This window comes from Megachile rotundata, chromosome 2, assembly GCF_050947335.1.
Source record: "Megachile rotundata isolate GNS110a chromosome 2, iyMegRotu1, whole genome shotgun sequence".
Classification (NCBI taxonomy): domain Eukaryota; kingdom Metazoa; phylum Arthropoda; class Insecta; order Hymenoptera; family Megachilidae; genus Megachile; species Megachile rotundata.
Window position 1 is genome coordinate 12081213 of NC_134984.1, and position 26387 is coordinate 12107599.

Sequence of the window (26387 nt, forward strand, 5' to 3'; positions counted from 1 at the left end):
AGGTATGAAGGACAAAATACAAAAGAGGACTGAGCAACGATTCACGCTTACGTTTTTATTATAATAGATTGTATTGAAATTTGTCGCACTCTTTTGAAAACAAAAAGTGTTGCACGCGCCTGGGTGTTTCACCCTCCTCACCCTTTCTTTCAATCATTTCTTTCTCTCAACACGCAACAAGTCGCTCGAAAAGATTCATGAGATATACCGTGTTTTTTTTTTCATATACCAGCGAATGGTATATAACAAAATTCGACATAGACTACAACAACAACAACATTCAGCCACACTTGCTCATCTCGTTGCAGCATTCACGCAAGAAATATAATCTACAGGCTCTATCACGAGGGATATACAAGAAATTTGACTCGTTTATCAGCTTTTACGAGAATTTTCTTTTTACACGTCTATTCTCACATCCTCTTTTTCCCCCCTTTCGTCGTTTTCGTTTCTGATATTCCAATAATAATTCTATCCCATGATCATTCCTTTCCGCTCTCATTCTTTCACACTCTCTCTCCCATTCGTAATTCTATGTACAATTAGATTCCCTTATTACAGTTCTTTTTTAGGATGTTAGTAAATAATAGTTAGCATCATACACGTCTACGCTGTAAACGATTTAACAGTTCTGCTTAAACGCTATAGTGCTAAGTAATTTCATTAATTACTTATATCACATTGTTCATGTACACATAATATTCCCCGCACGTTCTCTGTACTTTCTTCCTGTCCGACTGTTTCTCTCTGTTTCTTCCTTTTCGAAGATTCTCGTTCATCCACGAGACTTTTATGTACAAAACGGAGAAAAAGAAACAGGATATCGTTTCTTTTTCTTCTTTTATTTCGCATCGCTTCGTTTTCTTCTCTTGATGCTCGTGCCTGCTATTCAACAGCAAACACGTTCTTTTTTTTTTGTTTCCACTTTGCTTTGATTCATTTTGCTACCCGGCTTCTCTTTCGATTGATCCTTCGCTGAACGCAAACGGAGTAAATATAAACGGACCGTTGAAACGCTTTCGTACAAAGGAATTTGTCGAGAAGTCAAAATCACGAGTTCTTGAAATTAGAAACTTTCAATTTTGTAAATTTTCACAAACTCAAATTTCGTTAAAGCGTTGCATGGATCCTTTCCTATATTGCCAATCGCAATAGTCTCATCAGTAGGGATATAACGAGAGATTTGTAACCGATGATCCTACGATTCATAACTTATAAATAATTTTATATTCAATGCACGGAATGGTAACAATTAACTCCTGTTTGCGTTCAACGAACACAAGTTATAATAACAATCTTTCTAACCTCCCTTTGCGCTCTCAATTGTTCACAGTTGCGTACAGTGTGTTAAGAATGCCCCCAAAACACGTCTAATACATCTATTTACATCCATTGCACGATTCGAGATTGGATTAAATAACGAGGTGTCGAATGTACAGCTCGAAAGCCCGATGGAGCTTCTTTTTTATCGTTGGTCACGTTAAACGAAGGAGGGAACGAAAATGACTAGTGCGCGCGCCGAATCGAAAATATTTATCGAACAAAAAAAAGGAATCACAAAGGTGTCCTCTCCTCCTTCTTTACGCCAAAAAATCGCAAGCCACAAATTAAAAAGGAAATGCATTTGACACAACATGACTTTTTACAATTTACGAAAAAAATACTTCGACGTTATATCGCGCGGAACGCGCCTCGTCAGTAACGAACGCGACATTGGTAAGTGGAGAAAAGAATAATCTCGTTCATTTTCCATGAACAAAGAGGAAAAGGAAATATAAACTTTTAAATATCGTATACCGAAAAACAATGGTAAGAGATACATTGTTAACCGTACATTGTACGATTAGGATGCATGAAAAAGTCACCACGGTTGTGTAAAATGTGAAGGTACACTCGAGCGCAACGAATATTTTTCATTGTGGGAAAAAGGCGCCAAAATTGTAAATTTCAAAATTTGATATTTATATACTTCTAAATACCTAAATTTTCAACTGTACAAATTTGGAATATTGCTTTTTATTTGTGAATTTCTAAATTTCCAAATTCCAAGTTCCTAAAGTTTTAAATTTAGAAACTTGAAAGTTTAAACACTTGGAAATCTGAAAGTCCTATATTTTTAAATTTGTTAATTTGAATCTGTAACTTTTTATATTTGTAAGTTTCCAAATTTCTAAATTATCAAGATTCTAACTTCACTAATTTGAAAGTTGGAAGCATACAGTATAGTCTTGATATATGGCCCTGCGCAGGACTTACTAGGAAAAGCTTAAGTTGCAGTCAAGTGTACAAAATTGAATAAATTACAGATCAGCAAAATTTACTTGAGTATGCTTCCCCAGAGCACTGGTTATTGATATCATGCAAAAAATTCCGAATATGATTTAGAAAAATAGAAGTATAACATAGTCATTAAGGTGGCTCTTCGTGATGATAATATTTTACAAAATGGTTTTGTAATACCTCCTGGAATGATTTTAAGATTTATGACTACATTATACTCCTGAAGTTACTATTGCTATCAAATTTAATATGTACGATACAAATGTTGCACTTTTTATAAATAGTACTCCATTGAAGCACACATAATTTTAAATTGCAACATTTTTTATAACAAAACAAAAGTCTTGTGTTGGAAATGATATGCTTATAGCCTGACTCACTGCTCAAAGTAATGAAGAATCGCCTTTTATCAACAAATACTTTTATCTCCAAAGTGGAGCATTGTTAATTATATCTCCTTCGTTACGAAGTCCTTTCTAATGCCATTTTTCCTTTAAAAAACAGCAAAGCGTGAAGGTTATATCATCTACGTAAATCACAACAAGAGAAAATATCAGATATTTTGGCCTAAATTTTTAGTGCTTAAATTTGAAAGTATAATTTAAATAATATTTATTAAAAATTACGACCTTGTGCAGTTAAAGCTGAGCTGTTGAGCTTTAGTGAAGCTGTAAGTGTACTATGAAAATGGCAGTTATAAAATTGTACACGTCAAGTTCTATCAAATTCACTTGAAATTTTGAGAGAATATGTTCTATAACATATTTGGAAGTACAAAGACAAGCAAGGCAGATTTCTCTAGAAAAAATGGCGGACGTAGAGGAAAAAGGTCACACTACTATTTGATATTCTCCATCAGTGAATACGTTCACGTTAGACAATCAAATCTCATTAATGCATTGGCTGTTCGTAACGAAAAGATCTAACACCTTCTAAATATTCTACAAAAATACTCTAAATGTACAAGAAATATTGCTATAATAAATACACGGTATTCACTTCGAGTCCAAGGCGTTTCCTCAATTTCCTTCAATTATTTTGAGCAGTAACACTAAAAATCTTACAGTACAATAAATTCATTGAAAAACATTGACAAAATTACTCCAAAAACCAGGGTGACATTTTGCAACATTTTTGGGGGTTCCTTTCCACTTTTGAAAGTATTACTCTCTCCATTAACCAACTTAAATAAATCCTTCAACGAATTTTGTCGATAAATTCAGAGACACAGAGGTCACGCGTATCACGAACACTTACATATTATCAGCACTTAACTGACTGACCAAGCCTTCGATTAAATAATTTAAAAAATAAAAAAAAAATGAAACGAAAAGGTACACATGTATACGTGTGTGTATATATATACGCAGAATAGAAGTAATAATAATACTAGTTGACGAATCGTGATATATCTGAAAAGAGACCGTTAACAGTCACATGCACACTCACACGCACGCATATAAAAATGATTACGTCGTTTGGCCCGGTTTTAAACTTCTGTTTTTTTTTTCGATTCATTTTTTTTGTATAATTATTTACATTTTTATGGACAAGAAATTTAATTGGTACTAATGAATAAAGCAAATTGATTTCAAAAGAAAGAATGTGATTGTAAAGAATAATGAAATGCAAATACAGAATCTGCATGGATTATTTATAAATACTCTATTCTCTTCTTCACCTTATAGTGAGAAGAAAATAAAGTAACACATTACAGAAGCACACACGTGAAAGTATAAAAATCATCATACAGACTTGTAATCGTGAGAGAGAGCTGATTTTGTGCACTTCTGTGATAAATTTTTTCTCTCAAATTGCAAATAAATAAATGGAATCTTGTGTACCATGATGAACTTAAATAAATGTTAAATCGTTGCATACGATATGACCAATTTTGAAAGATGAAGTCTGATGCAGTTTGCTGACTAAGAAGTCCTACAAAACATGTATGCCAATTTAATTTAGAGTTTCAAATTTGATTATAATTTATAAATTAATGTACAATTCATCAATTCTACCAAAACATGCAGTAGCAAAGATAGATGGTAATTTAATTTCATAAGTTAACCATTTATAACAAACTAATAATAATACATTATCACGATTATTAGTATTCCTGATGGTTCATTATCATTCACGCCGCTATTTCAAGCGGTTTTAATAAACACCGTTAACGGTCTCGCATAGAGTATATCAAATAAAAGAACTCGAAACTTTAACCTTTTACGGTCCACTGTACATCGGATTTATTTTGATTCAACACTACAGGTTAAAAAACCTATGATAGAATGATTTTTGATGTAATGAATCTCTTAACCCTCTCATCTACAAATTTTACTTTACACTCGTCACTCAAAATATATTTTAGAAACCCTGAAACTGGTTACTTTTCTAAAAACAAAACCTTGATTGCATGTATAATTGATAAATAATTGAAAATATCAATTTATATAAATTTCCTCGTATGTAATCACCATACATGAGAGGGTTAGATTCAGATAATAATTAGCTGAGCTTGTATCTAGAAGACACTTGGACCGCAAAGGATTAACATCGCGAGATGAAATATAAACGTTTTGTTTTCGTGTAGAAAAGAATTCTTTTAAATAGTACGGTAAACAATTTGCACGTACACGATAGTTCTCTGATTTTTTGCAACGCGAACGGAAGATTTTCTTAGTTCGTTCTTCCGTGTAGTTTTAGTTATTATGCAAAAATGTATCTGCGATTAGAACTAACAAACATGTACACTCAAATGCAACGTAGGTTTCTCTTGCTTAAAAGCACAACCGTTTGATAAATACATACTCGTTAAATGCGCATAAAGCTTTCTTCTCATACCTATTGATAGACACAATCTTCTTTACATGTTACATTGTACTTATGTAAGAAAGGGCACATGTGTTATTAGCTGCTCGATAAATGAACGCTTTCATAACAAACCGCTTTAGAGTTCTAGTCACATGCACTTAACAAACGGTTATTGTAGGTGCAGGGATCACATAACCTGTAACTTTTTTACTAATGCGATCAGAGAGATTTAGCACTTTTTCAATTTCGAAATTGAGAAATCAAGAAACTTTGAAACATAAAAATCTTTATGTTTGAAATTTGACAAAATTTTACCTCTTCATTGCTACAATCCATTTGTAGCAACATAACAAGTCATTTATTAAATAAATAAATCTGAACTCAGGTAATATTGTAGGATACCTAACCCCTACACTCTTTTTAAACAAAAAGACCCTAAGTTGCACGTGAGTGTACACACATCTTTCATAAAGCTCTCATAATGCTTTGAAGCGATAATCCATCTCGAAATAAACCCGGTAAAGATATCAAAATGAAGGAGCCAAGGCAAACGTCTTGATGCTCGGTTGCGTTCTGTAGAATAAATATAAACGAATAAATACTTGAGCATATTTTATCAAACATATATCCGTGTTCCTTGCCGTGTGTACGACGCGAACGGAAGTTCAATTTACGATCTAATTTTAGAAAGTAATCCGTAGGCGTTACGACAAAGTTCGATATAATCGTATCTCCACAGCCACTATTACAATGATAATTTAAAAGCACGAGCATGTATCCGTGATCCATCCGATTTCAAGATTTTTCGAACAATTTGCAAAAAACGTTTTCAACCGATCTCGTATTTAACGTGACCCTTGAACCACTGTCGTTTCAATCTCGTATGCTGAACTTCAATTGCAACAAGGTACCAAAGAGAGAGATAGAGAGATAGTCGTATATATCAATTTGTCCGACATAAGCAATTTAAAAATCGTGCAAATAGTGTGTTATTATATACAATAAAACATACACGTGTATGTATGTAGTCAATTTCTGAGAGAAGATTCAGATAGATAATTGAATACGAACAATTACCGATACAATTGATAACAATTCGAATCAATCATTTTTAAACATTGTATAGATAGAATTTGAAATGTTTCACTACAGCAATTTTCTTTTGCTACCGAGGAAGAAAAATTCCATGTTGTATGATTAGTGTTCGATTCACGTGGTAAGTACTTCTCTAAAGCTTCTCTAGATTCCAGGTACCATGCACAATTGTACGAGTTGAGCAAAGGTTTCTCAACGTCATCTCAGTCGGCTCAGCCATTTGGAAGAGCTTAAACATCGAATTGAAACACGATGTAGAGGTGTGACTATCGGTATCGTTATCGATAAATATCGATAATATCGGAATGTTATCGATAAGTCGATATATTGATAACAGTGATAAGGTATCATTATATAATAATAAATTTATCATTCAATAATTTAATTTTATATTTGTTATCGCGGGTTAGTCCCACAATTCACCGCATGGTGTGCACGAATCGAATTAATGTACATAGCTCTATGTCACGTCACCTTGTCCTTAATGTTCAGTAATTCTTTAACCAATATATTAACAATATCATCAATATACCGCTAAGGGCTACTTCAACTAACTTCAATTAACAATAATCAATGACTAACTGAAATGCATCCAACAGTAAAATATTTAACTAGCTATGGTTCTTAACCTATCTTTTCATTATCATTTCACGAACAGCCCTCACATTTGTCAAATTACGATAAGTTAATGATGTATTTCATCTTAAAACTATGTTTTTAATATTTGAATGTATTACTTGATGTTACCGTACAGACTGAAAAGGTTATGTTAGGAACATCATAGTTAAAAGATTTGTTACTCTGATCGAATTAATCATCGAATAAAGTTAATCGAGGTTCGGTAAAGTAGCCCTAAGTATCAATAAGCTATCGGTAAAATATCGACAAACGATAGTCACACCTCTAAAACGAAGGGACGCACGAAGTTCGAAAATAAGAAACTCTTCTTCGACGTTGTTAATAGTATCATGAACAGGAGAAGAAAGTCTCTTCTGATGGTGTCTGACCGAACGTGATCCTCAGACACAGAGTTGTTTATGCACGCGAAGGTTAATGCATGACAACGAAACGTAAATTCGTGTCGATTAAACGATCTATGGTGATAACCTCCGTTACCCCATGCCTCGATATTGTCCCCAGCCATTTCTCAGACTGACTTCATTCGCTTTTGATTCTGTCAGACGGTCGAATGGGTGGTCGAGGAGGGTTGCGTGCTGGAAGCTGTCGTCGACTGCGGCGTCGATGTTGACGGCGAACTTACAACAACAACTGGCTTCACCAAGGTCGTGGTGTTGAGATACTGAGCGTTCACAATCGGCATTTGTGCCACGGATTTGAGAATCGGGTTGGTGATCATTTTACCAGCAAGACTGGAGGGGGCTAGAATGTGAGCTGTCACTTGGTTCCCCTGCGAGACCACGGTCATCGGGGTGACGATCGGTGTCAGACCGGATAAAGGTGTATGTGGACCAACGATGTGAGCTATACCCTCTGTGGACGGAGCGTTCTGCATCACTGTAGAGCCTGGTTTACCTGTGGTAGTCTGAAGAGACACTCCTGCGTGGCTCAGTGTTAATCCTGTAACCCACAAGATCAATTGCAAAATAAAGTGTACGGTAATTTGCCTCTAGGATGTTAATATTCACGGATAGAGTTGCTGTATTTCTGGTGTAGACCCATACTCCTATAAGTCTTTCTCCGATATATTAAATATTATACATTTTATATCTCAATATGCATTTACATTTTCTAATCTGTCATCCATTTTCAAAGCAACACGTATATGAAAAACATACGAATCGCTCTGCTAATGGATATTTTAATCTGGCACCACTATGTTACAAAATCGCAATACTGACGACCTGCCTTGGAATATGGTGCCCTTATAGAATGTACAACAGAATATAGTAATTACAACTAATGAAACCCAAGAAAAGAAAATTGTTAGAGTGTAAAGCATACCATTTGCCGGAAGAATGTTTAACTCTGCGCCACCGGGAAGTCTTGTGAGCTCTGATCCATTTCCGCCTACCAGTGTCACACCACCGACCATTTTATGCGTGGTCTGTGCGTCTCCCGCTCTTATCCTTGTTTGAGCGTCTGTAATACAATTGTCACAATGACAAATTTATTATGTGAAACACTTTGGTATTCTATGATTAATAAGAATCAGTCATAACAGTCTTAAGAATCATAGAAGCATATCTGTACAGAGCTGGAAAGTTACTTAAAATTAGAACAGAGTTTGCAGTTCGGCTTGTAGTACTTGACCCGAAACCAAAAATCAAATTATCGACTAGGTGCTAATTTGAACTTCAAAGAGTTAGTTCAAGAATCTACACTACTCTACTACCTTCTCTACTACAGGTAAATATAATTAAGTAATTTGGTACTTCTTAACATCAAATTAAATATCCTTCTCAAATGATTATTGACAAAAGCAACTAAGACGGGCATTGCTTTAGATTTTTCAAGAAAAAGTTTGATCAAAAACGGTGACTCGACGGTTATGCAAGACATGGTAGCTAAGCGTTAACATTTTGAGCCTACGCTAACGTTTCAAGATACGCCACTGTTTCTCCATCTCCTTCACATGCATCTCGTTTGTTTTCTTCGTCATAGAATGCAGTAGTGACCCATAAATCTTGTAGTTACACTCTACTCTTTCATAACGGAACTGCGTGTGCTTCGTTTTTACGATGATGATCAAATAGACCAGAGGCTTATTAGGCTACGAGCAATCACACCCACGTTCCTTCCTAGTGCCAACTCTCCAGCTCGGTGTAACAGACGGGTGGACGGCGTTATAGAAGGTACTCACTCGTCACATTGAGCGCAGGAGAATGCGTGGCGAGAACTAACGGCCTTCCCTCGTTTGCCGAATGCACAAATGTGACTGGCCTGACGTCATTGGCGGACGATTGCACGGCTAGGGCCAACGGCCTATCGTTGTTGGAGAGATTAGAATGCACGAACGTTACCCTGTTGTCGTTGGCCGTGGACGAGTGAACGACCAGCGCTACGGGCCTTGGCTCACTTCCAGTGTTCGATTGCACAGCAATCAGCGGCCTCGATTGATCCGAAGAATTTTGCACGGCCAACGTCAGAGGCCTGGACTCGTTGTTGCCCGCCGTATGAGCGACCAGGAGCTGCCTCGTGTCACCCGGTATCACTCGCAAACTCGGACCAATGTGCTGAAGAGTCGGGACGATCGTCGCCAAACCTTGACTCGTGTTCAACATCTGAGCACTGATGGGTAGGTGCAGCTGGTGAGGCTGCTGCACTATACCGCTCGGTGATGTGTTAACTTTCTCCTGCAACAACATTTTATTTTTAATATTATTATTACAAATAAATTTTATTATAACAGTTATTATTATTTGTGATAATTGAATGACATTACTATATTCAAGCTAAATTTTTGTATTTTTGATTTTTTTACATGCCCCATAAACATATAAATCACATAAGAATAATTTTTTACCGTATAATATAGAAAGATGCTTTTTAGTACACATTTTATGGCTTCACTAAAATTAGAGGATTTTTAAAAAATAGTATTATACGCATTTTTATGCGCTATTTAATATTAATTTATAAACAGCCTTGTGCAAATGCGTATTTACTCTTGCACCGGTTTCACACACAACGCTAAAACACACGTTGTGCCCAAGCGGGCTATTCGGTGCACAATCAATTATTTTGTATAAAGAGTTTACGCGAACGGAAAAAACTGTCGATAAAATTTGCCGGAGTAGGGATTCGAACGCGGGACCTACGGATCACTAGTCAAATGCTCTACCGACTGTACCATTTCAGTTTTATCAGAACCATCTATCTGTTACTTTAATAAAGCATTTTAGAATTTGTAGATTTACCTTCCAATTACATATTTTTTTCTTGATGACATTTGAATTTATTTTACAATTCTCTATTTGTTCAGCGTTACCAAGATATATTACCAAATAGAGACACCTGTGTATTATGTACAGTTACTCACATTAATATTCGGACACTGCAGTACTTCTATATTTGTTATTGCAGGAAGGTATGATTTATATCGCATCACACTGCTTATCTTACAAGAACATGAATCATTCATTGATTGTCTCTTCTGCACACTATACTTTTCCTACCCGCACAAAAAAATACAATATTTATTCTTGTCAGCGAAAATAACAGGCTTTCATCAATCTTCAGACTGTGAACAAATAGTCTGGCGAAAATCAGTCTATTTTTTTATTTACGTTATTAGTGTACGGTTTTCTTTTTGCTATTCGATTACTATACTTATTTTGTGCGTAGTTCCAGCATTGATTTTCTTTCCTCTTTCATGATAAACTTCTGCAGCTAATTGTACAGTATAATGCGTACTTTTTGAACTCTCCTTCAGTTCAAAATTCGAGTTTGTCTCTTTAAATTCGATGCGATCTTACTTTTTAACTACTGTACTCTTGGTTACTAATAACTGTGCTATTTCTCGTTAAGTATTACCTTCCTCTCTATGATAAATTGCAAGTTGTCTTATCGAAACTGGTATTCACTCGCTTTCATTGAATGTTAAAATTACTCGTTTACAACCTTAAAAGTAGAATTACATTCCAGACGCTTGTAAAACCTATTTCACAGTTCTAATAACTTCTAAGTATTGCTAGCTTGCAAACAATATTCCAGTGTCCAAATATTAACGAGACGTGAGAATACAGCAACATTTAAACTGATTTGTCTGACTAAATATTATAGCAGAAAGTTGTATTTTTAATTTACAATGAAGTAGTCCATCTTTCTGTAAAATAACATTAATGTGAGTAACTGTACAGTGATGTGTAGGTTTTCTGTTACTTTTAAATTTACCTGTGCTGGAGTAGGAATGCTAGGTACAGGTGTTCCAGGACTCGTACTCGCAGGTGGACTGTCCCTGGAACTTTGCGCAAGGTTCATGCCTTGAGTTTGACAAACAACAGCCGCAGTCGCAACTTGATTGTGAATATTGGAAGTCGTGCTGGTGGTTTGAAGAGTTTGCGGTGAACTCGCTGTGGCTGCACTGCTCAGGCTACTGGTACTACTGTACCTCGTGCCACCCCGAGCAAGTCCAGTTACATCAACGTCCATGTTTTCCGACACTTGAATACGAACAATTCAATTAATACGTACTCTATGCTATCTGTGAAATGTACAGCTTAGATCAGATATTGTGCTGAATGAAATTAAAAATGTAAAGTAACATTTTCTTTAGAAAACTGACTATGGAAACCCATGGACATCTTTTTCCAGGAATGAAGACATTTTTTTTCCAGAAAATAACCCATGGACATTTTTTTTTCTTTTCAGAAAATTTAAGAAGAAGCAATTTCGTTTAATAATTAAAAGGGGATTATAATTTTGATAGCGTTAAATGAACATAACAGTAAAATTTACCACTCTTCGTTGCTGTTATGTCGGCAGCTGAATTTTGTTCCGGTAAAAGAGTATTAAAATCAATATGATCCCAAGTAGCCGCGAGTTCCTTCTTTAATGCTAATAATCTCTGTTGAGCAGCGATTTTTTCTCTGGCAAGCCTTTCCATTTCATGTTCGTAATCTCGTTCCTTCCTTCCTAACATCTATAACAGAAACATGAAACGAAACGATCGATAATGTAGAATTTTCGTAATTTTCATCGTTTTCGATACAGATTTCGTTTACGAGAAGAGCACTAACTTTGGATCGCTGATTTTAATGAAACTTTTAAAATATATCGATTGCTTTATACACAACAATATTAAACGTTTATTTTTTTGTAAAGTCTGAGTTATGTACAATATATAATTTTGAATTCTTAATCATATAAAATACTGTATATTCTTGGTAGATATTTTTTCGTTCATTACCACCCCCTATGGTTGAATATTCATAAGATTGCTGATATTAACTTATGTTGTAAATTAAACACTTTTAGTTACAGTTATAGTGTTTTAAAAATAAGTCACATTAATTACCAATACTTATTTTAATAGATTCTCCAAATTTTTTGTTTGAACAGAAATAACGATATTATGAGAATAGAATTAATAATTTGTCAACTTATTTTAAGTTACAGAAATTAAGATTTGTCGAAATGAACGCTAGCTTTCATCAAAGTATACAATAATTTTTCACCCCTTAACGATATCGATTTATGTACAAATTAATAAACATTTACACCTGCTGCATACTTTAAACGTATCATTGGAAACCCATGTGGTATCACCTTACAAAATCCCGTTAAAACCGAAGTCGGTCAATTGTGATCCTTTGTAAGCGGTGTTCCCCTACTTTCCCCTAGATTGCTAGATAACTAGACCCTTTCGAGAATCGCTGATTGGACGCGTGAGAAAAGCTAGAGAAAGCCGATACAAATGTTTTCGCTATACTTTCGAGAATACTTTAACGCGAACGTCACATGATACTCCTGCAGATTCAGGACACCTCTCCCTCGAAATACGATAAGCCTTGCATTTGACGTCAGCACAAACACGCGTGAAGGAACGTGCACGTGACAACGAACATCACACCGGCACGACGGCTTCAGCAGAGAAGAAAAGAAGAAAAATATGCAAGGTCGAAATTCTTACCACGTGCTAACTCAAATCTGATCAAAAATGCGCCTCGCGACTGTTTGTGCTCGCTCGATTTACGTCAGGTGCGATAGACATGACGAACACCTTGAGCTTCGAACGATAGAAAGGATGGGGATTTTTATATTAAAATTTTAACTATTTTTATGTACTGTTATTGCAGGACTTAAACCATTAGAAACAAGAAAAGAAAATTTTTGTAATATACAGGTTTAAACTTTAAATATTTTTAATTTTTTTCTAAATAAATCCTGTATTCAAAGGGGTTTACTGAGTATCTAAATTAATTTAATTTGTATTGACTCATTTTTGAATTATATTTTAAGCCTAACAAATATTTTAGAAGTTTGAATAATTCAAAAAATTAAATAATATTTTGCAAAATTTATTTAATAAAAATGCAATTTAAAATGAACTGAAAAATTGTAAAACAATGAAATAATATTCCATAATAATATTCTAAACAAAGTTGCTAAATTTTATTATTTTATTATTAATTAATAATTACTATTAAATAGTAATTCATATTGAAGTACCAATAACAAATGACCAACCAAAAAATAAATTAAAATAAATAAATAATAGTAATACATAAATAAATAAATAAATTTAATTTGTTCAAACTTTAAAATTAAGCGTAATATCTTTTTATTTTTTCTGAAGTCCCAAAAGGGGCTCCATAGCGCCTCCTATATGGCCAGTCCTGTCCTGCGAAATGAGCGTAAAACGTGCGCGAAAATATGCGAAAACAATTTCAGTTTTACACGTGCGTCTAAAGAAATCGTGAAAAATTACGTCTTCTTGAAAAAAGAAATATAGAGAAAAAATGTAATAAGCATTTTGGTCGATATCGGAGAAAATGTTTTGCGAAGAAACGCACGTGACAGCGAGTGCCAGCGCTCCCGGCGCACATTGATATAAGTACACGTGGTGGGATTATCGAGAAGAGAAGGGAGAAGGTAACGCAGACAGAGAAAAGAGATGACTGGGATCGCCACTTACACGAAGAGATAAACAGACAGAGGAAGTGACAGAAGCATACACCTTGAAGAGGAGAAAGAACAAGGGAGGGGGAGAGCAGGAGACAGAGACAGGGATGTAAGATGAAATAACATGAAGGAGCGTTCAGAATGAGCGAGCGGAAGACAATTTTTAATGTTTATTTGGCTTGTTTATTGGTGTTTTATCTGAGAGGTGTGATTATTCATTATTCATTTTGTAGGTAATTTTCAATAATTCATTTTATAGATAATTTTCAATAATTCATTTTATAGACAATATATCAATAATATTAACTATAAAATAATATAGTTTAATCACATCAAGATATGGTTAATGTGAATATAGTCACCAACTTTAATTCAGAAGAATGCAACGCTTATTTAATTTATTTTATGATATGAGAATTTAAAAACTTAAAAATATGGAAATTTGAAAATTTGGATATTGGAATTTGTGAAGTTGAAAATTTAAAAATTTGAGAATTTTGGAATTTGAAAAATGAGTGCTTGAAAATTTAGAAATTAGAAATTTAGACATTTGAAAATTTTATGATATAAAGATTTATAAAAATGAGTATTTAAAAATTTGAAATTTTATAAACTAGAAAATTAAAAATGTAAAAAATTGAAAACTTGATAATTATAATCTACAAACTAAAAAATATACAATTTTAAAAATCACATCATCTAAAAATCAATATACTACAAAATTTAAATGTCCCTAAATTGTAAACTAAATCAAAACTGAAAACTAAGTCTAAAAATTTAAATATCCTCAACTCTCAAACCTCCAATTTCTAAATTCCCAGACACAAAAGTTAGTAACATAAAAATTCGCACAGAAGTGAAATAATGGTTATCTAATTATAAGGTTAACTTTCATAGTTTTAAAGGGCAATTATGCATGAATGAAGCACACCGTTATTCTTGTTACACCTATTATCTACACCGGCACAAAAAAGTTTAGTTTAAATCGATAAGTAATAACCGTGTTTCCTTGCTAATGTGCGCACACCTTAATGCAAACGAGGTAAGGAGGGGATTAAGGTAAAGGAGGGGATTAAGCAGATGGAGGGGTACGTGTCGCGAAAAAAGACAGACATACAGAAACAGAAATAGACAGATGGTACGTAGGGAGGTAAGGTTAAAAGGAGATAGAGACAGAGAAAACGGGGTGAAGAGGAAGGAGAACGAAGGCCGTTGCAGGAATAAGCGCACGCGCGGTTTGCAAGCACGTGGGTAAACCGCCTCCAACAGGATTCGTATACAATATCGCGTCCGAGGATACGTAAATAGCGTTTTCATTGCTTTATACATTTTCTCTATCTGCCACGTCGCACGCACCACGCAGATCGTTTTACTTCATGAAACTTTATCATGTTCTTGCGCATGCGAAACTGACGAAGAAAGGTTTGTAACGAAGTCGGTTAAAAAACGGCGCAATACGCTCTTCGTGCACGTGAGGTAACTTGCGATTTCTTTGTGTAGGCACTAGTGTGGGGGGAGGAACTCCCACTTCATTCTAGGGAATTTGGAACTTCTAAAATTCTATATTTTCCAAATTTTTAATTTACAATATTTAAATTTTTGAGTTTGTAAATTTCAAGATTCTTAACTTTGTAAATTCGCAAATTTTCAAATTATGAATTCTTCAAATTTCTAGATTCTTAATTCCCTAAATTCCCAAATTTCTAATTCTCAAATTTTCAAATTATTAATTCCTTAAATACTCAAATTTTTAATTCCAAAGTTATCAATTTTGAAATCACCAAATTCCCAATATTTTAATTCTCCAAATTATCCATTCTTAAATCCCTAAATTCCCAATATTTTAATTCCTCAAATTATCCCTCCTTAAATCTCCAAATTCTCCATTTATTAATTCCCATATTATCAATTCTTAAATCCTCAAATTCTCAATTTATTAATTCCCAAAATTATCAATTTTGAAATCCCCAACTTCCCAATATTTTAATTCCCCAAATTATCAATTCTTAAATCCCTAAATTCTCAATTTATTAATTCCCAAAATTATCAACTTTGAAATCCCCAAATTCCCAATATTTTAATTCCCCAGATCATCCGTTCTTAAATCCCTAACCTCCCAATATTTTAATTCTCCAAATTATCAGTTTGAAATCCCTAAATTTCCAATTTTTTAATTCCTCAAATTATGAATCTTAAAGTCCCCAAATTCCCTATATTTTAATTCGCCAAATTAAATTTCGAAATTTCTAAATTTGAATAATAACAAATTTGAAAATATAACAATTAAAATTAACAAATAACAACGACCTCCTTCCACAACAACGCCATTTTCCCACTGTACTTGAAAGGTCGTTGTAACGCTATAGTATCCGACGGAGTATCGGTATTTTGTCATTCGATATGAGTAGTCTACTTCGTTCCCGGAATATCTACATTTTCGAGTACCCTTTTACGCGATATTTATTGGTCGTTCGCTGTTAAGGGAACATTTCGTTATCACGGCACTTAAGGTCTAATAATTACATTACACTTGAGTTTCTCGTTCATACGCGCTTATCGGTTGAGTTGTTTCTGTAGCGTGTAACGCGTTAATACATATAATGCTCGACAAAACGTTTCCGCAGAACGTGTGCAAATATCTTTGTAACATTTGAATACGAAGTAAAGGAAATACTGCTACTTAGCAACAGTAATGCTTGTACTAAGCTTCGAAATAATCCAGCAGCTTACTCAACAATCTTGAAAGTCTGGCAACTATTCGCCAAGTTATTATTACATCGGTAATCGCACGGTATATTTACGTATCGCGAAGTTTTACGCAAAATTTCAGATTATTCGCAACTCGAGAACCGATTTAAAAAATGACTTCGGTGAAAAGCTCTGTTTAATGTTAATCTTTCGATACATGACCTTTCCAATTTGGAGGTCTACAGATTTAACGGTGTGGAAATTTGTGGATATAGAGATTTATGTATCTAGGGATAAGTAGTCTAGAAATTTAGATATGTAAGCATTTAGAGATCTAGAGATTTGGAGACATATTTGGAGATTTACGGATCTAGGTATTTGGGGACATATTTGGAGATTTACGGATCTAGGGATATGGGGACATATTTGGAGATTTACGGATTTAGAGATATTTGCATTTTTGAATATAGGGATTTAGGGATGTAGACATTTTGGAATATAGGAATTTAGGGATATAGCCATTTTAGAATATAGGGATTTAGGGATGTAGACATTTTGGAATATAGGAATTTAGGGATATAGCTATTTTAGAATATAGGGGCTTAGGGACATAAGTATTTTGGGGATATAAGGATTTAGGGATATAAGCAGTTTGGGATATAGGGATTTAGTGACATAACCATTTTGGGATACATGGATTTAGGGACATATGTATTTTGGTATATAAGAATTTAGTGACATAACCATTTTGGGATACATGGATTTAGGAACATATGTATTTTGGTATATGTATAAGAATTTAGGGACATAAGTATTTTCGAATATAGGGATTTAGGAACGCAGCCTTTATTTCTTTAAAAATTTGAGGATACATGAATTTATGGCATTTTAAGAATTTAAAGATTTAGGGTTGGAGAGTTTAGAACTTGAAAATTAAAAAAATTAAAAATACAAGAGTTTAATAATCTAAATATCATTTGAAGGATCTAGACATTTCGAAAACAGGAAAGTTCAAGAATCTGGCAAATAAACAGTTTCATTTACTTAACCGGAGTATACTTAACCGGTAAAAAAATGTCCAAGTACGCCGCGTCCAACGGAATCGTTCGTTGCACTTGAGTTTGCCTACGACATTAGCTTCGAGTTCTACTATTTTGCCCACGCAGTGGAGAATTAGTAGTTAGAAGTCGCCGACAATGGTGACGAACGATAAAAGTTCGGATAGCAGCGTGTGCCGTACGTGCCATGCGGCGTGACACCGATGGCCGCAGAGTCACGTGGAACCGATATAGGTACAGCTTCTACGTGGAGAGGAGCCGCGTACGCACAAGCGCAAAACTGCATAGAAACAGAGCAATATAAAACGAACAGGCGAAACGAGGAGAGAGAAAGAACGTCTTGCGCGGTGGGGACAGCAGAGGATGACCTAGAGCGAGAAAGGGGAGATTCGAACGAGACAGACTGCGTGGACAATGCCAGGAGAACAGCGGGAAGAATCGAGGGGAACAACTGCCCAGATGAAATGCACCAGACAGAAAATATTAGATGGAACTGTGATGGACAAGATCAACTACCCGCCGAAGAGATCACGAGGGCAACCGCGTGCATGGTGCGTGCAACGATGAAGGTTCTTACTCTTAACATCTTCAGACTGAAATTTTGATAATCTACAGAGATTTCGTTACTTGGAAAGTTGAAAGTATAGAGATATACTACTTACAAATTCTCACGTTTCTTTAACACTTGAACTTTTGAATTTTCACTTTTTTATATTTAGGGATATGGAAATTTGGAAATAGATTTTGAGATTTGAGTATCTGGGAAGATATCAAATTTTCAATTTTATGAATTTTTTAACTTCTTGAATATCACACATTTCGTGTATCAAAAAAAATTTAAAGAGCCCGAGAGAAGTGCAAGGTAGATACATAGCCGTATCATAAAAGTAATAAAAGAGAGGAAAAAATAATTTTCAGCCAGTGAACAGCGGAGACCGAAAAGAGAAAAAGAAGATAAAAAGGAAAGGAGGAAAAGAAATATGATACTCTGGTTTTGCACGTACGATGGAAACGATACGCGTATGCCGTGCTCATATGGGAAAGGAACAAACAGATCGTGCAGTAAGTAAATAAAAAGAGAAACATGCGCAGATCGACCGAAAGCGTATAGCGAGAAAGAGACAGAGTATGTGAGTGGTTTGAAGAGAGAGGAGCGGAAGAGAGAAGTTACAGAAAGAAGAGAAAAAGACGGACATAGAAAGAGTACACGAAGACTGCAGGGTCGCGAGGGAAAGGCCAAAAAACTGGTGGTAAGGTTGCAGTCGAATCACGAAAAAGGGAAAAAAGGTGTAGGCGACCTTCGCAGGGACGCGTATGCATGTGAATCTTTCTGGTAGCAAATTAATTTTATCGGTTCATTTTTTACTTATTTTAAATGGGAAGAAGAATATAGTAGTGAAATCGCTATATGGACGTGATTGTGGGAAAAGTTAAAATTAAATGAACCATATAAAGGATGTTTTTCTGGTACAGTTCTGGGTACAGCACTGACGCGGGCAGCGCGCGAATTTCAAATTTGAAAACTTGTGAGTTCTTACATTTGTCAATTCGAAATTGTTAATTTATTAATTTTTCAATTGGAAAGTTTGATACATGTAAAAGTCATGAAATGTCTATTAAATAAATGCACTTTCAAATGTTCATATAATAATTAATAATAAAAGAAATCAAAAACAAAAATTATTATTATTCTTATTTTTTAATGTATAAATTCTCAAACTTGAAATTCAGAAATATCTAAAGGTGCTAGATAAAATTTGCATGTTTTCAAAGACTATAACCTCCTGTTATATCGCCGATTTCAAAAATCTTCCGCTCTTCGGCGATAAAAATAGATTGCAAAAATCGGCAGACGCGCAAACGCAAAATAGTCAGCGATAAAATAATACGATTTATTTCCGTGCCGATGCTCTCTAATTGGTATTTACCAATCATGGCGTGTTACATCATCCGTTGATACGTGAATTGCGAGGCGCAATACATTAACCAAAGCGATTAACAGAATGGAGATTAATTGGACGCAGTATCTCGCGTACAGAAGTTTATTAATACGGAATAAACGTATCTAAAATCGAGCTACCGATTGCCTAAGAAAAAAGAACAATAATTGTTCGAATACGATATGATCTGTTACGAGTATATTGACCGTGACTCGAAAGTAGAATTATGTGACTCAGATGCTCAGGTGCTGCGATATCTCAGTGTCCGATTACCGTGCAGAAAATTCCAGTTCACGCTGGGTCATACTTGTCAACCCATGACATTAGAAACCGTTCTAACATAATAGGAAGCGCAATTAGCACATTTCTACGGCTCGAAAATGTTCATTGTATATGTCGTGAAGTATTCGTGAAGCTAATATGGACATAATTATATCGTTCAATTATACATACTTATGTATAACTGGGTACTTAAAGTAGAATTAAATTTTAATTCTAACTGAAGTTGTTTTAAGTTAGAATTAGCTAAAAGTATATTGTAAATTATAGAATAGTAAAATAGTAATAGTATGATAGTATTGCAATGTAATGAAAGAGTAGAATGGTAGTACTATTGTAATAATGAAATAGTATAATTGTATAGTAAAACTATAATGGTAGAATAGTATGAAATAACAGAACAATTGTATAGTAAATTTATTACAATAGTAGTGTAGCCCTATATATTAAAATTAGTGAAATGGTGGAACAACTAAATAGTTGTACAATAGAATTAATAGAACAGTAGTAAAGAACTAGAATGGAGTATACTATTATAGTATACTACTATAGTGAAATAATACTATAATTATATACTGGAATTAATAGTATACAATTATAATGGAACAGTACTATAACTGAACAGTAAAATTAGTAGTATACTATTATAGTAGAATTATAATTTTATAATAAAATTAATAGTATAGTAGAATAATACTCAATATATAATTATGTTAGAACTAATCACTATTAATAGTATTTTTTACAATGGAATTAGTAAAATACATGAAGAGAATATCAGTACATAATAGTACTTTTATATTGTAAGTGAAGTCTTTTTAAACAACTTCCACTAAAGATATTTAGAGTGATAATATTTAAACTAATTCATCTTCTACATATTGTACAGTACATAAATTACTGAAACAAATATTTCTATATTACTGCACATACCTGTATATGTTTTATTGCAGCGTGGAGTATCGAAAGATTCGAAGACTTCTTCTCCTCTTGCGATGGCAGTTGCCTTTTCAATAGTTCGAAACATTCCTTTAGATGCGCCCTTCGATTTTTCTCCAATTTGTTGTGTACTTCTCTGGTACCTGATCGGATCACACATGGTCTGAAACAAAAATAAGAAAATATAAAGATATATACGTATAATTGAACATATAGTACGGTTATAAATTGATGCATGAAAAAGATGAAATTTAAACAACCAATAATAAATTAAATAACCATACAAAATTGGTGAATTTGAAAAATTGGGCAGCTGGAGAATTTATTAAACTTAGGAATTTGGAGAACTTGAGAAACTGACGATTTGTAAAATTTAGGAAGTTGCAAAATTTGAGAATTCGGAAATCAGAAAATTTAGAAACTTGTAAATTAGGAACTTTTCAAGTTAGAAGTATGGAAACTAAGTACTTGAGAAACAGGACGAAGTAGCTAAAAATATTGCTAAATTTTTTGTGATTCGAAATAAGCAACTATCCTTCCTTCTCTTTGAAGTCACCGCCAAGTGAACGATCCAAAGTGAGAGGTCCGTGAAAGCGAGATGTTTTCTCACTCTGATTAGTGCTAAAATGAGAAAGCACGCTCTATCCTTGTCCGAAGTACACGTTGCTCAACCGATCACTTTATAGTTTGCCGCTCCATCGAACCCCTTGTTTTTTCTCCACATTCCCCCTCGTCGTGCTCAGAAACAATGTCAAGCCGAGTAGCATACCTGATTCGAAATAAGCAACTGACCCGAGCTTGTTGCTTATTTCGAAGCAAAACCAAAGAGTAGTAACAAGAGGCGGTACTCAAGAAAACTACTTTTTAGAGAGGGTACGATTTCGGCGCAAAATGCGCATGCGCAGTGTACAAATATGGTGGTTAGTAAAGAATAATTTCATCAGTAATTTATTTGTAATAAATATTTTGTCATTTCTCTGTAACACATTCATCTCCTTCATGTGATAGTTCCTTTCTTTATAAGTTATTTGTAATAATCATTTCTGTAATGTATGCTTAAAATATATTATGTAGATTATTTATATATTAAAATATATTATGTAAGTCATCTTATGTCTTTTTTTTCAATGTTGTAAAATTAAAGTAAATATTTCAAAAATCATTATAAGTAATATAGAGAACATGTATGACAAACAGATTCTTAATTATTATGATATGAAATAAGGTTCACTTGATTTAAATTTCCCACTCGTTTACAGCAGTCTAAAGAGATATTTTTCACATGTAAGTGGCTACCTGAGTGTCGCGTCTTGTATACCTGTTCTTTGGCAGAACAGTATTTTAATGATTCGCAAGGAGCAGTGTGAACGGTGCATAACGCGACGCGGTGAGCGACGCAGCGTGCACGTGCCATTCACCCTGGACACGTGCACCGCGTGAATGGATAGCAGACTGCCTCGACGTTCGGCCGTGCACCGAGAAAACAGAGAGCACGGAAGACGAAGAGGGAGAGCGTACGAAGCAACAGGCTGACATATCGACAGCAGGAGGAAGACGGAGAAACGACGTTAAGGAAGGGGGATGACGGAGGAGAAAAGAAACGGTAAGAAATATAGATAGAGACGGCGCGATGGAAATAGTACTGTAGATGGGAAAGGTCAAGTGAGTCCAAGATAGAGAGAGAGGGAGAAAGAGAAGTGAAGAAGAAAATCGAAAGGGAATTTTGCGGAAAAGAAACGTACGTTCTACTGAAAATTCAACACCTTTACTTTTGTATTGTAATTGTCTTATAAAATTGCATTGTAGAGAAGTTTTTGATCGTTTAACGCTACCGATGGGTCATTTAACCCGTTCACAAGTTTCCTTTTTTAAATTGCGAAATGTATTAAAATACTTTTCTTGACATGTGTCGGTATAAAGAATCGATGTGTATATTTATGTTTAGTCTGTTTATTTTTAATTTCAAATTGCGTATTATGTGTGGGTAGCTTTAGAGTTAAGTTATTAATAGCTGGTAGTAAATAGCATAGTAATAGTTTAATTTTATACTGTAAATAAGAAAATAGAAATAATAGAAAGAATAGAAAAAATAAAAGTACAATTTGTAGATCAGTTTATACTTGAATATTTTTGTAATAGTTTACTTACATACTTTAAGTGAAAAATGCAAAAATATCTTGGACTCAAAACATTATAGGATTTAGAACACATAAATCAAATAGCAAAATAGTAAAATAGAGAAGAATAGTCATATAGCAAAACTAATAGAATAGTATTATAGCAACGTACTCAAACAGCAATAAAACAACTAACAAAGTTTTAAACAGTTGTAATAAAAGTGCAATAAAATAAGTTTATTAATAGATAAACTCATGCAATGTAATATGCTACATAACGTAAGAGACTGCTATAAACGCTTACGAGATTGCGTTATACGAAACGTGATAATAAAAGAAGGAAAACAGAACTGAAACATGGTAGTTAATATAATGAACAGGGAGTAACTCAATTTTCTGACTTGTTTAGCAGAAATCAACCCTCATTTCTTCGTGATTTAAATGGAAGACTGCGAATAGTTAAGAGAACTGAATAGGAGCAATTTCTTATATCTTGTTTACGGAATCAATAATTTCCCTTGATTCTATCATTCTTGAATTTATTAGATTTCTTATTCGAACTGAATGTAAAATATGATTTACTCTATTATAACATTACAAACATGAATAAGACTGCAATTTTCTCAGATTTTCCAAGTTCTCAAATTTTTAAATTCTTATATTTTCCAGCTAAACTTACAAATTTTTAAATTCCAAAAACTCATCACATCTCCATATTCCTAAAAATAAAAATTTGTAAGTTTATCAGTTTCAAAAATCCCGTGCACTTGAAAAGATATCAAGAGTATCTGCTACTATATCCGGCAACGTAATTGAAATTTCCTTACCCGTTTCGATGCTTCTTATTGTCGTGGCTCGGTTCAACGTCGACGATGAGATTACCAGCATTCTGCTGCGAGTGATTCGAATTGTGATTTTCCACGTATGGATTATGCGTGCTGTTGTGATTATTGTGATGATGGTGGTGATGATGGTGATGCTGGTGTTGCTGAGGCGGTTGCTGTTGCGGTTGTTGTTGTTGCTGCTGCTGCTGCTGTTGCTGCTGTGGTTGATGATGATGAGGAAGATGATGATGAGACGCGGAGTGAAGGGTTGTCAAATGACTTGAATTTGAGCTCGCTGAGGGTGGCGTTACTCGCGTGCTTGAGATCACGGGACTCCCCCGGGAACCTGCCGAGTGATTCCCGTTCGTTCTGTTGTTTTCCGGCGGTTCCTCCTCTGAAACATAAAACGAAACTTTCCTAAAGACTTACTGTATATGCAAATTATACAATCATAGCAAAACTGAATATAAATCATATTTCACTTTCTATAAAATTGATTGCCTGTAACTGATTTTTGTTATTGTTCACTTTATGTACAGCGTTCACTGAAATTGGTGAAAGATTTTTCCTTTCCTAACAGAAATTCAACTATATACAACTGACTGTACATTTGAAATTTTTAAATAAACCTAACAAGTGAAACTGCCATCTTTGAACAATAACTATATAAATTACATAAATCGCAAGAATAATTTTAAAGTCTCTATAAAATCTGACATATATTTTACGACTCGGTGTACATAGTATGTATTTATTCACGAAAGTCGCTATTGAGAAATTCCTGGGTAAATGCTTTTCCACGAAAAGAGAGTTCGTAAAGGTAAGATTTTACAGCGGTAATTCCCAAGCACTTGGACGATCTCGAAAGTTTCATTCTGGATGGCATTCATGGAGGCACCGCAATTCCTTGCGTTCTACGATGCAGACGACAAAGCTTCCATTCTTGCCCATTCTATTCTATGCCCGAACTTGAATGGCTTGTGTTCTCGCCTAAGATTAGCAAATGCCTTCCTGGAGTGGCGATGGCTTCGATACGAATTCTTCACTTGCCAAAGCTATCTATTTTTTTTAGTTTCCATATCAGAATTGCGAATTCAGAAATAATTATACAGTTAACGGAAGCATGTAACGATACATGCTATTGTATTCCTGACTACTGTATTGATACGAATAATAAACTTACGTTTCCCTTATTTATTTCATTTTCAAGATGTCTTCATACAAGAACATTCCAGATGTCCACCGTTAATTAAATTGAAATACACACTATAGCGTTTCCCTTCACATTTCTTTAAAGTCACTCTCGACACGTGCGACGTCCTTACCCGTCAATTTCTGACAGCACTATAATTTTCGACACAGGAAATTTGACGCGCGACACTAACGGTCGGCGTATGAACTAATAAAAATGGCCGCTGTATACTTTTGGCGCTATAAACAAACGTGACCCTATTTACTTATAATAATAAAAGAAGTAACAGTATTTTAGACAATTATATGTTCAATTTTAATTTAATTCAGATTTAGTTCCTACTTTATCGATAAATTTTCGATGTCGCTATAAATGTTAATAATTTAAAATAATCGCTATGTTGATATATCGATGTTCTTACATCCGCCATATTTGTTTTGTATACCAGCGCCCTTATAACGGTTTTGAACAATTTGTAACTCGATATTATGAAAGATAAAGTTAAGAATGAAGATCGTGGAAGTGCATACTCAGGAACGACCGAAATGTTTTGCTACGACGATCCTGCGGGAACCGTAATTTCCATTCGTCGCGATGCTATAAATTAGCGGAGCACGTGTACGCACATGCAACCAACTCATTCATGTACCAAGCGACTTGGCAAAGGTTCGTCGCATAGCTCGGCTCTTCCTAAATCTATTCCAGGCTTAAAGACCGGCGTGTGTACGTTAGCATGAGAACAAGAAGCAAGAAAGCACCGACGGATATACCTTGCACGCCTGCATCGTCGTCTACGGCGAATAAAGCTAAAACGTGCCTTGCAAACGCGACTTCAACCATCAAGGAATAAGATTTTCTAGCCTTCCAACGTTTTTCCTCCGGTTATTTTTATTAAAATTAGAGCTATAATCCTACAGATTATAAGTCAATGTCAATAATATTTAAATGTTAGAGAGAAAGTGATAAATCGATATCGATATTTGCATGATTTTATCAGTCAAGTCTAGTTAATCCTGGCTAAACGGTTGATTACATTTGGACTTCAAACAAGAGTTAAAAGACGGTTGATAAATTGTAATCTGACCGTAAAGGTTAAGTTAGGATTAGACATGTTCAATTAGATTAGATATTATGTCATTAGATTAGGTTAGGTTATTACATTAAAGTAAGACTAGGGTTAGGTTAGTAAGAATGGGTCAGGTTAGTTCAACAAGATAAAATTAGGTAGCCATTTTTTCTTAAGGTAATAATCCAAATCTAAGTTTAAGCTAATCTTAACTTAACATAAACTGAACTTTGTCTTAAGTAATCTAAACCTAATCTTAATTAACTTAAATCTAATATAACCATATTCTAATCTAATTTAACCAACTTAACTTCATATTAATTTTGGTTTTTACAAACACTTATCTATTGTGATAAATTTAATTGAAATATGACTTATAGATGTAATATATCCTTTGACAAAATCGTACCGTCCGTTAATCAAAATCTGCTAATGGTGTCAGTGACACATCTGATTAGAGTTTGATAGGCACTTCACTTTTGTAGTAGAAATCTTAATTACGAAACTTATCGAC

At 34.4% G+C, this 26387-nt stretch overlaps 2 protein-coding genes across 5 annotated transcripts in view; one reads left to right on the top strand and one right to left on the bottom strand.

The window, feature by feature from the left end:
- Positions 1-35: 35 nt before the first annotated feature.
- LOC100876773 (uncharacterized) overlaps positions 36-26387 on the bottom strand; it is a 47704-nt gene continuing 21352 nt past the window's right edge. For 2 of the 3 annotated variants that reach the window (XM_076541992.1, XM_076541991.1), the window contains 7 exons: positions 23619-24009; positions 20669-20837; positions 11605-11788; positions 11041-11309; positions 9008-9500; positions 8149-8286; positions 36-7764 (listed from right to left, as the gene is read on the bottom strand). In XM_076541992.1, the coding sequence (XP_076398107.1) occupies positions 7364-7764; positions 8149-8286; positions 9008-9500; positions 11041-11309; positions 11605-11788; positions 20669-20837; positions 23619-24009 (2045 nt within the window). In that variant the 3' untranslated portion in view covers positions 36-7363. The remainder of the gene's footprint in view (positions 7765-8148; positions 8287-9007; positions 9501-11040; positions 11310-11604; positions 11789-20668; positions 20838-23618; positions 24010-26387) is intronic. The other variant, XM_076541993.1, reaches the window with a different exon arrangement.
- On the top strand, positions 17491-20327 carry LOC105663233 (uncharacterized). 2 transcript variants are annotated; one of them, XM_012290870.2, is made up of 2 exons: positions 17491-18085; positions 18435-20327. In XM_012290870.2, the coding sequence occupies exons 1-2, from the start codon at positions 17720-17722 to the stop codon at positions 18498-18500; spliced, it is 432 nt and encodes a 143-aa protein (XP_012146260.1). In that variant the 5' UTR covers positions 17491-17719; the 3' UTR covers positions 18501-20327. The 2 variants fall into 2 exon arrangements, with proteins under 2 accessions (XP_012146260.1, XP_012146261.1); XM_012290871.2 differs by having other exon boundaries at positions 17518-18067; positions 18435-20319.